The following is a 14,560-nucleotide window of genomic DNA, read 5'->3' on the forward strand; positions in this document are numbered from 1 at the left end:
TAAAGAGGGAGTTTACCTGCTGGTGGTGAAGGAGACCAGACTACAGAGGTAAAGAGGGAGTTTACCTGCTGGTGGGGAAGGAGACCAGAGGTAAAGAGGGAGTTTACCTGCTGGTGGGGAAGGAGACCAGACTACAGAGGTAAAGAGGGAGTTTACCTGCTGGTGGGGAAGGAGACCAGACTACAGAGGGAGTTTACCTGCTGGTGGGGAAGGAGACCAGACTACAGAGGTAAAGAGGGAGTTCACCTGCTGGTGGGGAAGGAGACCAGACTACAGAGGTAAAAGGGAGTTTACCTGCTGGTGGGGAAGGAGACCAGACTACAGAGGTAAAGAGGGAGTTTACCTGCTGGTGGTGAAGGAGACCAGACTACAGAGGGAGTTTACCTGCTGGTGGTGAAGGAGACCAGACTACAGAGGTAAAGAGGGAGTTTACCTGCTGGTGGGGAAGGAGACCAGACTACAGAGGTAAAGAGGGAGTTTACCTGCTGGTGGTGAAGGAGACCAGACTACAGAGGTAAAGAGGGAGTTTACCTGCTGGTGGGGAAGGAGACCAGACTACAGAGGTAAAGAGGAGTTTACCTGCTGGTGGTGAAGGAGACCAGACTACAGAGGTAAAGAGGAGTTTACCTGCTGGTGGGGAAGGAGACCAGACTACAGAGGTAAAGAGGGAGTTTACCTGCTGGTGGGGAAGGAGACCAGACTACAGAGGTAAAGAGGAGTTTACCTGCTGGTGGTGAAGGAGACCAGACTACAGAGGGAGTTTACCTGCTGGTGGTGAAGGAGACCAGACTACAGAGGTAAAGAGGGAGTTTACCTGCTGGTGGTGAAGGAGACCAGACTACAGAGGTAAAGAGGGAGTTTACCTGCTGGTGGGGAAGGAGACCAGACTACAGAGGTAAAGAGGGAGTTTACCTGCTGGTGGGGAAGGAGACCAGACTACAGAGGTAAAGAGGAGTTTACCTGCTGGTGGTGAAGGAGACCAGACTACAGAGGGAGTTTACCTGCTGGTGGGGAAGGAGACCAGACTACAGAGGGAGTTTACCTGCTGGTGGGGAAGGAGACCAGACTACAGAGGTAAAGAGGGAGTTTACCTGCTGGTGGTGAAGGAGACCAGACTACAGAGGTAAAGAGGGAGTTTACCTGCTGGTGGTGAAGGAGACCAGACTACAGAGGGAGTTTACCTGCTGGTGGGGAAGGAGACCAGACTACAGAGGTAAAGAGGGAGTTTACCTGCTGGTGGTGAAGGAGACCAGACTACAGAGGTAAAGAGGGAGTTTACCTGCTGGTGGTGAAGGAGACCAGATTACAGAGGTAAAGAGGGAGTTTACCTGCTGGTGGGGAAGGAGACTAGACTACAGAGGTAAAGAGGGAGTTTACCTGCTGGTGGGGAAGGAGACCAGACTACAGAGGGAGTTTACCTGCTGGTGGGGAAGGAGACCAGACTACAGAGGTAAAGAGGGAGTTTACCTGCTGGTGGTGAAGGAGACCAGACTACAGAGGTAAAGAGGGAGTTTACCTGCTGGTGGGGAAGGAGACCAGACTACAGAGGTAAAGAGGGAGTTTACCTGCTGGTGGTGGAGACCAGACTACAGAGGTAAAGAGGGAGTTTACCTGCTGGTGGTGAAGGAGACCAGACTACAGAGGTAAAGAGGGAGTTTACCTGCTGGTGGGGAAGGAGACCAGACTACAGAGGTAAAGAGGGAGTTTACCTGCTGGTGGGGAAGGAGACCAGACTACAGAGGTAAAGAGGGAGTTTACCTGCTGGTGGGGAAGGAGACCAGACTACAGAGGTAAAGAGGGAGTTTACCTGCTGGTGGGGAAGGAGACCAGACTACAGAGGGAGTTTACCTGCTGGTGGGGAAGGAGACCAGACTACAGAGGTAAAGAGGGAGTTTACCTGCTGGTGGGGAAGGAGACCAGACTACAGAGGGAGTTTACCTGCTGGTGGTGAAGGAGACCAGACTACAGAGGTAAAGAGGGAGTTTACCTGCTGGTGGGGAAGGAGACCAGACTACAGAGGTAAAGAGGGAGTTTACCTGCTGGTGGGGAAAGAGACCAGACTACAGAGGTAAAGAGGGAGTTTACCTGCTGGTGGTGAAGGAGACCAGACTACAGAGGGAGTTTACCTGCTGGTGGGGAAGGAGACTAGACTACAGAGGTAAAGAGGGAGTTTACCTGCTGGTGGGGAAGGAGACCAGACTACAGAGGGAGTTTACCTGCTGGTGGGGAAGGAGACCAGACTACAGAGGGAGTTTACCTGCTGGTGGTGAAGGAGACCAGACTACAGAGGTAAAGAGGGAGTTTACCTGCTGGTGGGGAAGGAGACCAGACTACAGAGGTAAAGAGGGAGTTTACCTGCTGGTGGTGAAGGAGACCAGACTACAGAGGTAAAGAGGGAGTTTACCTGCTGGTGGGGAAGGAGACTAGACTACAGAGGTAAAGAGGGAGTTTACCTGCTGGTGGGGAAGGAGACCAGACTACAGAGGTAAAGAGGAGTTTACCTGCTGGTGGGGAAGGAGACCAGACTACAGAGGTAAAGGGAGTTTACCTGCTGGTGGTGAAGGAGACCAGACTACAGAGGTAAAGAGGGAGTTTACCTGCTGGTGGTGAAGGAGACCAGACTACAGAGGTAAAGAGGGAGTTTACCTGCTGGTGGTGAAGGAGACCAGACTACAGAGGTAAAGAGGAGTTTACCTGCTGGTGGTGAAGGAGACCAGACTACAGAGGTAAAGAGGGAGTTTACCTGCTGGTGGTGAAGGAGACCAGACTACAGAGGTAAAGAGGGAGTTTACCTGCTGGTGGGGAAGGAGACCAGACTACAGAGGTAAAGAGGGAGTTTACCTGCTGGTGGGGAAGGAGACCAGACTACAGAGGTAAAGAGGAGTTTACCTGCTGGTGGGGAAGGAGACCAGACTACAGAGGTAAAGAAGGGAGTTTACCTGCTGGTGGGGAAGGAGACCAGACTACAGAGGTAAAGAGGGAGTTTACCTGCTGGTGGGGAAGGAGACCAGACTACAGAGGGAGTTTACCTGCTGGTGGTGAAGGAGACCAGACTACAGAGGTAAAGAGGGAGTTTACCTGCTGGTGGGGAAGGAGACCAGACTACAGAGGGAGTTTACCTGCTGGTGGGGAAGGAGACCAGACTACAGAGGGAGTTTACCTGCTGGTGGTGAAGGAGACCAGACTACAGAGGTAAAGAGGGAGTTTACCTAAAAGGGCTTTGTAGATATATAAAGTGAGGTCCAACCCACCATTTGGTACAAGGTGCAGTGGTGGGTGAGTGACTTGGCATTTGTAATAAAGCCCAAGGATGCATGATCTACAGATTCCAGTCTCTGTCAGACAGAGGAGGATGCATGCATATACAACAAGTCACAGTAATCAGTTACAGAGAGAAAAGTGGCCTGAACAAGCTTCCAGCCATAAGCGGGAAGCAAGCCTTATTACAAACATAAATATCCAATTTCAAGTTAAGCTTCCTCACAAGATTATCCACATGAACTTTAAAGGACAACTTGTCATCCAACCAAATACAGTACCTAGGTATTTGTAGGATGACACGTTTTCAATGAGCCACCAGATGTGACAATGCTAACCTTCTCCGCCAGAGTTCTAGCTCTGGTAAAGGTCATGAATTTAGTTTTTTGTACATTCAAGGTATGGTTTGTGACCATAAAGGGAGGCCTGCAGTGACTGAAACACAGTCTGGAGCTCTTCAACAGCCTGAACCAGACAAGGAGCACATTAATATATGTACTGTATGTATCATCTGCATATAGATGGAACTTTGCTGGTTGCATCCCATTTCCATATCATACGTAATCCAAAATAAAAATTGAGAACAACAAAGGAGCTAAAATGGAACCCTGGGGTACACCTCTATTAATCTCTAGAAAGCTAGACTTGTGATTATCAGTATTTACACATTGTGTTCTGTCAGAAAGTAGATTACATCCGTAGAAACGAGACAAAACAACCAACTAGTTTGTTGTAGTGTTTAGCTGTATATAGTCAGCTACTGTCTCTCTCCTCTCCTATTTCCATGAGACCCAGAACAATCATTTGAGCTCCACTGCTGATGTGCTCATCTGTTCCAACAACGTTGACAGGTCTTGCTAATCTGAGAGCTGTTTCACAGCATCAAACACGTATCTACTATTTACTTATTTCACTCACCTTAATATCATCTCTTTTCAAAGTGCAAGGTCGAGTCCTAATCCCTATCACCAACCAACATAGATAAAGCCTCTTTCACTGTGAAAATGTCTGCTTCGGCGATGTCATTTTGAGTAATGAAGTCAAATGACAACACACACAGTTTCAGGCGAATACCACAACAGGTTGTAAGCAAGTTGATTATGTGATATTGACACAGATATGTTCGTAAAACAAGTCTGTTAACAGGTCTAATGAGTTAACATGTTCTCTCTCCTGTCTCTCTCCTCTCCTGTCTCTCTCCTCTCCTGTCTCTCTCCTGTCTCTCTCCTCTCCTTTCTCTCTCCTCTCCTTTCTCTCTCCTCTCCTTTCTCTCTCCTCTCCTGTCTCTCTCCTCTCCTTTCTCTCTCCTCTCCTTTCTCTCTCCTCTCCTTTCTCTCTCCTCTCCTTTCTCTCTCCTCTCCTTTCTCTCTCCTCTCCTGTCTCTCTCCTCTCCTCTCTCTCTCCTCTCCTGTCTCTCTCCTGTCTCCCCTCTCTCTCCTCTCCTGTCTCTCTCCTCTCCTGTCTCTCTCCCCTCTCCTCTCTAGGTGTGTGAGGAAGATGCTGGGCTCAGAGCAGGGAGGAGTGGTGGAGGAATGGTTGTCAGAATTCAAGGTGGGTCACAGACATGACTCAGACAACATGTTTTCAGCACGGTTTTATTTCCCTGACTGAACTCATTTGAGTCATGATCTCATCTCTCTGCAGCAGACATACAGTGAGCAAACATATAGAATCACAATACATATCGTATCTACACCTAAGTATGGTGATAATGTCGTATGGTGAGGTTAATTCCCACCCCAAATCAAATTTTATTTGTCACATACACATGGTTCGCAGATGTTAATGCGAGTGTAGCGAAATGCTTGTGCTTCTAGTTCTGACAATGCAGTAATAATGCAGTAATAACAAGTAATCTAGCTAACAATTCCAAAACTACTACCTTATAGACACAAGTGTAAGGGTATAAAGAATATGTACATAAAGATATATGAATGAGTGATGGTACAGAGCAGCATAGGCAAGATACAGTAGATAGAATTGAGTACAGTATATACATATGAGTATGTAAACAGAGTGGCATACCCCTGTTGATATGTCCATCTGTCTCCCCAACTGGTGCCTGTGCTGTTTGTCATCAGGTTACAGACCCTTCTCTCTCACACACACACACACACACACACACACACACACACACACACACACACACACACACACACACACTGTCTCTCTGTTTCTGTCTTTGTCTCTCTCTTTGTCTCTCTGTCTCTCTCTCTCTTTGTCTCTCTCTCTCTTTGTCTCTCTCTGTCTCTCTCTCTCTTTCTCTCTCTCTCTCTCTCTCTCTCTTTGTCTCTCTCTCTCTTTGTCTCTCTCTCTCTCTCTTTGTCTCTCTCTCTCTCTCTCTTTGTCTCTCTCTCTCTCTCTTTGTCTCTCTCTCTTTGTCTCTCTCTCTCTCTCTTTGTCTCTCTCTCTCTCTCTTTGTCTCTCTCTCTTTGTCTCTCTCTCTCTCTCTTTGTCTCTCTCTCTCTCTTTGTCTCTCTCTCTCTCTCTCTCTCTCTTTGTCTCTCTGTCTCTCTCTCTCTCTCTTGTCTCTCTCTCTCTCTCTTTGTCTCTCTCTCTCTCTCTTTGTCTCTCTCTCTCTCTCTCTCTTTGTCTCTCTCTCTCTCTTTGTCTCTCTCTCTGTCTCGCTGTATCTCTGACTCTCTGTCTCTGCGAGGGCTGAGGGGAGGGGTCTCGAGTCCAGACAGCGCTGTGAGTGACGTCAGGGAGGAAGTAGTGTTATTGCTGCAAGCTGAGGACCCTGAACTACAGACACAAACTACTGGTCTGGCAGTACAGAGGGTGGAGGCTGCCTCCTCTCCCTCTACTGACCCTTACTGGTCTGGCAGTACAGCCTATTATAAAGCCTATTTCACTTCCTCAAAATCCACAGAATCAATCGGAGATGACTCAAGAAATGTGTCATTAATTTTTGCTGAGGATGTTTTAGTTGAGCAGTTTGACATCTAAGGTGATTGATGCAGTATTTCTCAAGTTAAAACATGTGTGATGTGTTGTCTTATGGAAACAGTTGGTGTAACGGCGTTCTTCGTTTGTAGAAAGAGAGTCGGACCGAAATGCAGCGTTTGACTCATGACTTTAATGAAAAAAGCGATACATGAAATAACTGTAGAAATACAAAAACAACAAACGGAACGTGAAACCTATTACAGCCTATCAGGTGAAACTACACAGAGACAGGAACAATCACCCACGAAATACAAAGCGAAACCCAGGCTACCTAAATACGGTTCCCAATCAGAGACAACGAGAATCACCTGACTCTGATTGAGAACCGCCTCAGGCAGCCAAGCCTATACAACACCCCTACTCAGTCGCAATCCCAATAACCACAAAACCCCAATACGAAATACAACAAAACAAACCCATGTCACACCCTGACCAAACAATCAACGAAAACACAAAACACTAAGACCAAGGCGTGACAGTTGGAGCTGCTGAGCATGTCTGTCTCAATGTCTGATATTGGATAGAGAGGGATCACTGCAGCTGTTCACTCCATGTTAGTGGGCAAGAAACCTTCATTTACCTGTTGTGATACACAGATGTTCCATTCTCTGTTTTAGACAGCCTTTATGACCAGAATTATCCTGTTGCTATACTTACACTCACATTTGACACTAGAATAACTTTCTGACTCTTATTGATGACACGTAGGTCGTTTTCAAAAGGACTTGTTGCTTTTTAAAGGCTGCCTCTCTTACGCTAGAATGAAAAGGAACTCGTGACAACTGGACTACACTTATACTGGGATGTTTATACCCTGTCTGTTTCTATTTCTCCAGACTACCAGAAACTCTGTCTGTTTCTATTTCTCCAGACTCTACCAGAAACCCTGTCTGTTTCTATTTCTCCAGACTTCCAGAAACCCTGTCTATTTCTCCAGACTACCAGAAACCCTAACTGTCTGTTTCTAGTTCTCCAGACTCTACCAGAAACCCTGTCTGTTTCTAGTTCTCCAGACTACCAGAAATCCTGTCTGTTTCTAGTTCTCGAGACTCTACCAGAAATCCTGTCTGTTTCTAGTTCTCCAGACTACCAGAAACCCTGTCTGTTTCTATTTCTCCAGACTTCCAGAAACCCTGTCTGTTTCTATTTCTCCAGACTCTACCAGAAACCCTAACTGTCTGTTTCTAGTTCTCCAGACTCTACCAGAAACCCTGTCTGTTTCTATTTCTCCAGACTTCCAGAAGCCCTGTCTGTTTCTATTTCTCCAGACTTCCAGAAACCCTGTCTGTTTCTATTTCTCCAGACTTCCAGAAACCCTGTCTGTTTCTATTTCTCCAGACTTCCAGAAACCCTGTCTGTTTCTATTTCTCCAGACTTCCAGAAACCCTGTCTGTTTCTATTTCTCCAGACTCTACCAGAAACCCTAACTGTCTGTTTCTAGTTCTCCAGACTACCAGAAATCCTGTGTTTCTAGTTCTCCAGACTCTACCAGAAATCCTGTCTGTTTCTAGTTCTCCAGACTCTACCAGAAACCATAACTGTCTGTTTCTATTTCTCCAGACTCTACCAGAAACCCTAACTGTCTGTTTCTATTTCTCCAGACTCTACCAGAAACCCTAACTGTCTGTTTCTAGTTCTCCAGATCTACCAGAAACCCTAACTGTCTGTTTCTAGTTCTCCAGATCTACCAGAAACCCTAACTGTCTGTTTCTAGTTCTCCAGATCTACCAGAAACCCTAACTGTCTGTTTCTAGTTCTCCAGACTCTACCAGAAACCCTGTCTGTTTCTATTTCTCCAGACTCTACCAGAAACCCTGTCTGTTTCTATTTCTCCAGATCTACCAGAAACCCTGTCTGTTTCTATTTCTCCAGATCTACCAGAAACCCTGTCTGTTTCTATTTCTCCAGATCTACCAGAAACCCTGTCTGTTTCTAGTTCTCCAGATCTACCAGAAACCCCAACTGTCTGTTTCTAGTTCTCCAGATCTACCAGAAACCCCAACTGTCTGTTTCTAGTTCTCCAGATCTACCAGAAACCCCAACTGTCTGTTTCTAGTTCTCCAGATCTACCAGAAACCCCAACTGTCTGTTTCTAGTTCTCCAGATCTACCAGAAACCCCAACTGTCTGTTTCTAGTTCTCCAGATCTACCAGAAACCCCAACTGTCTGTTTCTATTTCTTCAGACTACCAGAAACCCTGTCTGTTTCTATTTCTCCAGACTACCAGAAACCCTGTCTGTTTCTATTTCTCCAGACTACCAGAAACCCTGTCTGTTTCTATTTCTCCAGATTTATCAGAAACCCTAACTGTCTGTTTCTAGTTCTCCAGACTCTACCAGAAACCCTAACTGTCTGTTTCTCTTTCTCCAGATTTATCAGAAACCCTAACTGTTTCTGTTTCTCCAGACTCTACCAGAAACCCACATCTCCACCTATGCAGGCAGCCTTCACCTGAAGAAGTCTCTGGTGCCAGCTCTCTACAGAGTCATCCAGGACAGCAGCAGTGAGGTGAGACTGATAGACTGTTTCCACCCCACCTAGGTAGCAGCATGCTATATCAGGACAGGAAACGTGACGACTGTATGTCCCGTCTGACTCAGTCGATTCCCACGGAGGACCAGTATCAATAGTATGACATAAGTGTCTGCTGAATGACTTATCTGTTGTGACGAGGTGGGCGTAGCTGGCAGAGAGCTGGGAATCTGCATACCCCTCCCCCACACCAGCTGGTCTGCTCTGTCTGTGGAGGACTCAGGACATGATTGACATCAGTGTGGCAGCCTTGTTACCTGGTATCACCTGGTATCACCTGGTATCACCTGGTATCACCTGGTATCACCATGTACCTGTCACTGCCCTGCCATCACCACTCCATGCAGGAGCATCAGGTGGTTAACTAGAGTACAGGAGACTCGGACCGTGTCGAGTACAGGAGACTCGGACCGTGTCGGGTACAGGAGACTCGGACCGTGTCGGGTACAGGAGACTCGGACCGTGTCGGGTACAGGAGACTCGGACCGTGTCGGGTACAGGAGACTCGGACCGTGTCGGTACAGGAGATGCTCTTGTTGATGCAGCTGTAGAACATTTTGAGGATCTGGGGACCTATCTCCAAGTCTCCTGACCGACACCGGAGTGCCAAGTTAATGACAAAAGGCTTCTCAACAGTTTTTACCCCCAAGCATAAGACTCCTGAACACCTAATCAAATGGCCACCTGGACTATTTACATTGACCCCCCCCATTTGTTTTGTACACTGCTGCTGCTTGTTACCTATGCATAGTCACTTCCTTCGCCCCCACCTAGATGTACAGATTACCTCAGCTAGCCTGTACCCCTACACACTGACTGTATCGGTACCCCCTGTACCCCCCGGGGCGGCAGGGTAGCCTAGTGGTTAGAGCGTTGGACTAGTAACCGGAAGGTTGCGAGTTCAAACCCCCGAGCTGACAAGGTACAAATCTGTCGTTCTGCCCCTGAACAGGCAGTTGACCCACTGTTCCTAGGCCGTCATTGAAAATAAGAATTTGTTCTTAACTGACTTGCCTGGTTAAATAAAGGTTTTAAAAAAAAATATATATATATATATATATATATATATATATATATCCTCGTTTTTCTTATTGTGTTATTTATCTTGTTTTTCTTATTATTTATATTTGCTTTTTATTTTAGTCTACTTGGTAAATATTTTCTTCCTGAACTTGGTTCTGTTGGTTAAGGGCTTGTCAGTAAAGCATTTCACGGTAAAGTCTACATTTGTTGTATTTGGCGCATGTGGCAAATACAGTTGGATTTGACATTGATGTTATTCTGAGGCAATCCGGAAGCCCTGTCTGCTTGATCAATACAATCTTGAAGCATGGATTCCAATTGGTCAGACCACGTTGATTAGCCCTTAGCACGGGTACTTCCTTTTAGATTTTTTGCTTTCAGGAAGGGAGATGCAGAATGGAGTCGTGATATGATCTACCGCAGGGAGGCCTAGGGAGGGCCTTGTAGCCATCCCCGTCCAGAGTATTTAAAGCACGAGTACTACAGGCAATGTGCTAGAACTTAGGTAGCTTTTTCCTCAAATTTGCTTCAAGTCCCCAGCTACAATAAATGCGGCCTCAGGTTATGTGGTTTCCAATTTGCACAAAGTCCAGTGTAGTTCCTTGAGTGCCGTTGTGGTATTGGCTTAGGGGGGAGAATTACACGCCTGTGACAATAACCGAAGCCAATTCTCTAATACGATCGGCATTTTATTGTGAAGTATTCTTGGTCTGGACTTGAGTTCCTGAACGTTAACACAATCACACCGTATAATCACGAAACATAGACCTCTGCCTTCCTTCTTCTCGGAGAGTTCTTTATTCCTGTCTGAGCGATGTACTGAGAACCCAGCTGGCTGTATAGACGGGGACAGTATACCCGGAGAGAGCCATGATTCCTTGAAACAGATTGTTACTGTCCCTGTTGTCTCTCTGGAAGGAGATCCTCGCCCTGAGCTCGTCTACTGTATTGTCCAGGGACTGAACATTCGAGAGTAATACACTGAACATTTCAGAGTAATAAATCAAATCAAATGTATTTATATAGCCCTTCGTACATCAGCTGATATCTCAAAGTGCTGTACAGAAACCCAGCCTAAAACCCCAAACAACAAGCATTGCAGGTGTAGAAGCACTGAACATTCGAGAGTAATGCACTGAACATTCGAGAGTAATGCACTGAACATTCGAGAGTAATGCACTGAACATTCGAGAGTAATGCACTGAGCATTCGAGAGTAATGCACTGAGCATTCGAGAGTAATGCACTGAGCATTGGAGAGTATTGCACTGAGCATTGGAGAGTATTGCACTGAGCATTGGAGAGTATTGCACTGAGCATTGGAGAGTATTGCACTGAGCATTGGAGAGTATTGCACTGAGCATTGGAGAGTATTGCACTGAGCATTGGAGAGTATTGCACTGAGCATTGGAGAGTAGTGCACTGAGCATTGGAGAGTAGTGCACTGAGCATTGGAGAGTAGTGCACTGAGCATTGGAGAGTAGTGCACTGAGCATTGGAGAGTAGTGCACTGAGCATTGGAGAGTAGTGCACTGAGCATTGGAGAGTAGTGCACTGAGCATTGGAGAGTAGTGCACTGAGCATTGGAGAGTAGTGCGCTGAGCATTGGAGAGTAGTGCGCTGAGCATTGGAGAGTAGTGCGCTGAGCATTGGAGAGTAGTGCACTTGGAAGGGGTGGATAGTGTGCCCGCCTCCTGAGTCAGACTAGAAGTCCACTCCGAATATCTCTTCTCCGTCAGCGGGGACTTGGAGCAGCTTCTGGAATAAGTTCAATTGCTCTGAGGGGTACGAACAGAGGATTCAATTAGGGAAAGTGGTATTCCTGGTCGTAATGCTAGTGAGTTACAGCCGCTCTGATATCCAGAAGTTACTTCCAGCTGTATGTAATAACACAAAAAATGTTCTGGGCTAATAATGTAAGAAATAACACAACAAAACATACTGCAAGGTTGTTTAGGAGCTAGACGCAGAGCTGCCATGTCTGTCAGCGCCATCTTTCTCTCCCTCCCTGTTTCAGTTGGTTTTCTTCCATCTGGTTCTCAGTGAATATGACCCAGGAGGCTGCTGCTGTGTCGCTTTGTGACAAATTAGGTGGAGGAGCAAACCCCAGTCTCCCAAAATCTTGGTAGGTTAGTTATTACAGACTCACAGGCCGGCCATGTCAGGGTACATTTAACATTACATTTACATTTAAGTCATTTAGCAGACGCTCTTATCCAGAGCGACTTACAAATTGGTGCATGCACCTTATGACATCCAGTGGAACAGCCACTTTACAATAGTGCATCTAAATCTTTTAGGGGGGTGAGAAGGATTACTTATCCTATCCTAGGTATTCCTTAAAGAGGTGGGGTTTCAGGTGTCTCCGGAAGGTGGTGATTGACTCCGCTGTCCTGGCGTCGTGAGGGAGTTTGTTCCACCATTGGGGGCCAGAGCAGCGAACAGTTTTGACTGGGCTGAGCGGGAACTGTACTTCCTCAGTGGTAGGGAGGCGAGCAGGCCAGAGGTGGATGAACGCAGTGCCCTTGTTTGGGTGTAGGGCCTGATCAGAGCCTGGAGGTACTGAGGTGCCGTTCCCCTCACAGCTCCGTAGGCAAGCACCATGGTCTTGTAGCGGATGCGAGCTTCAACTGGAAGCCAGTGGAGAGAGCGGAGGAGCGGGGTGACGTGAGAGAACTTGGGAAGGTTGAACACCAGACGGGCTGCGGCGTTCTGGATGAGTTGTAGGGGTTTAATGGCACAGGCAGGGAGCCCAGCCAACAGCGAGTTGCAGTAATCCAGACGGGAGATGACAAGTGCCTGGATTAGGACCTGCGCCGCTTCCTGTGTGAGGCAGGGTCGTACTCTGCGGATGTTGTAGAGCATGAACCTACAGGAACGGGCCACCGCCTTGATGTTAGTTGAGAACGACAGGGTGTTGTCCAGGATCACGCCAAGGTTCTTAGCGCTCTACAGGGTAGGGCGTAACACACTGCAGCACTCTTCTGGCCCACATGTTATCTCCTCATTCATCTCCCTCTGTGTTTAGTTTTTTTTTGTCTCCCTGTAGGTGATGGCCAGGCAGTCTGGTGTGTTGACCTCACATTTCCCTGAGTGATAATCCATCTGTTAGACTAAAGCATTATTTTTCAAACACACTGGTGGGGACAGACCGATACTGCCTCCAAGACACCTGGCACACTTGCCGTCATTTCTGTGACCATGATGTATGTTGCTTTGTTCAGCAGCTTTCTGTCTAAGATAGATCTGCCTGTCCCTGAGCAGCTTCATGGAAACATGTTGTCCTGTTGTCCTTGTAGCTCTTTATGTTACTCTATCCCTGTAGTCTAATGGTTGTATTATATTACTCTGTAGTCTAATGGTTGTATTATATTACTCTGTAGTCTAATGGTTGTATTATATTACTCTGTAGTCTAATGGTTGTATTATATTACTCTGTAGTCTAATGGTTGTATTATATTACCCTGTAGTCTAATGGTTGTATTATATTACCCTGTAGTCTAATGGTTGTATTATATTACCCTGTAGTCTAATGGTTGTATTATATTACCCTGTAGTCTAATGGTTGTATTATATTACTCTGTAGTCTAATGGTTGTATTATATTACTCTATCCCTGTAGTCTAATGGTTGTATTATATTACCCTGTAGTCTAATGGTTGTATTATATTACCCTGTAGTCTAATGGTTGTATTATATTACCCTGTAGTCTAATGGTTGTATTATATTACTCTGTAGTCTAATGGTTGTATTATATTACTCTGTAGTCTAATGGTTGTATTATATTACCCTGTAGTCTAATGGTTGTATTATATTACCCTGTAGTCTAATGGTTGTATTATATTACTCTGTAGTCTAATGGTTGTATTATATTACTCTGTAGTCTAATGGTTGTATTATATTACTCTGTAGTCTAATGGTTGTATTATATTACTCTGTAGTCTAATGGTTGTATTATATTACCCTGTAGTCTAATGGTTGTATTATATTACTCTGTAGTCTAATGGTTGTATTATATTACTCTATCCCTGTAGTCTAATGGTTGTATTATATTACTCTGTAGTCTAATGGTTGTATTATATTACCCTGTAGTCTAATGGTTGTATTATATTACCCTGTAGTCTAATGGTTGTATTATATTACTCTGTAGTCTCTATCCCTGTAGTCTAATGGTTGTATTATATTACTCTGTAGTCTAATGGTTGTATTATATTGTAGTCCCTGTAGTCTAATGGTTGTATTATATTACTCTGTAGTCTAATGGTTGTATTATATTACTCTGTAGTCTAATGGTTGTATTATATTACTCTGTAGTCTAATGGTTGTATTATATTACTCTGTAGTCTAATGGTTGTATTATATTACCCTGTAGTCTAATGGTTGTATTATATTACCCTGTAGTCTAATGGTTGTATTATATTACCCTGTAGTCTAATGGTTGTATTATATTACTCTGTAGTCTAATGGTTGTATTATATTACTCTATGGTTGTATTATATTACTCTGTAGTCTAATGGTTGTATTACTCTGTAGTCTAATGGTTGTATTATATTACTCTGTAGTCTAATGGTTGTATTATATTACCCTGTAGTCTAATGGTTGTATTATATTACCCTGTAGTCTAATGGTTGTATTATATTACCCTGTAGTCTAATGGTTGTATATATTACCCTTAGTCTAATGGTTGTATTATATTCCCTGTAGTCTAATGGTTGTATTATATTACCCTGTAGTCTAATGGTTGTATTATATTACCCTGTAGTCTAATGGTTGTATTATATTACCCTGTAGTCTAATGGT

General features: G+C 45.3%; 1 protein-coding gene across 3 annotated transcripts in view; it reads left to right on the forward strand.

The window, feature by feature from the left end:
• LOC127928564 (protein FAM126B-like) overlaps positions 1 to 14,560 on the forward strand; it is a 152,079-nt gene that overhangs the window by 64,010 nt on the left and 73,509 nt on the right. For all 3 annotated transcript variants that reach the window (XM_052515723.1, XM_052515725.1, XM_052515724.1), the window contains exons 3-4: positions 4,743 to 4,809; positions 8,614 to 8,715. In XM_052515723.1, coding sequence (XP_052371683.1) covers positions 4,756 to 4,809; positions 8,614 to 8,715 — 156 coding nt within the window. In that variant the 5' untranslated portion in view covers positions 4,743 to 4,755. The remainder of the gene's footprint in view (positions 1 to 4,742; positions 4,810 to 8,613; positions 8,716 to 14,560) is intronic.

The sequence above is a fragment of the Oncorhynchus keta genome, unplaced genomic scaffold (genome assembly GCF_023373465.1).
Source record: "Oncorhynchus keta strain PuntledgeMale-10-30-2019 unplaced genomic scaffold, Oket_V2 Un_scaffold_29898_pilon_pilon, whole genome shotgun sequence".
Taxonomy (NCBI): domain Eukaryota; kingdom Metazoa; phylum Chordata; class Actinopteri; order Salmoniformes; family Salmonidae; genus Oncorhynchus; species Oncorhynchus keta.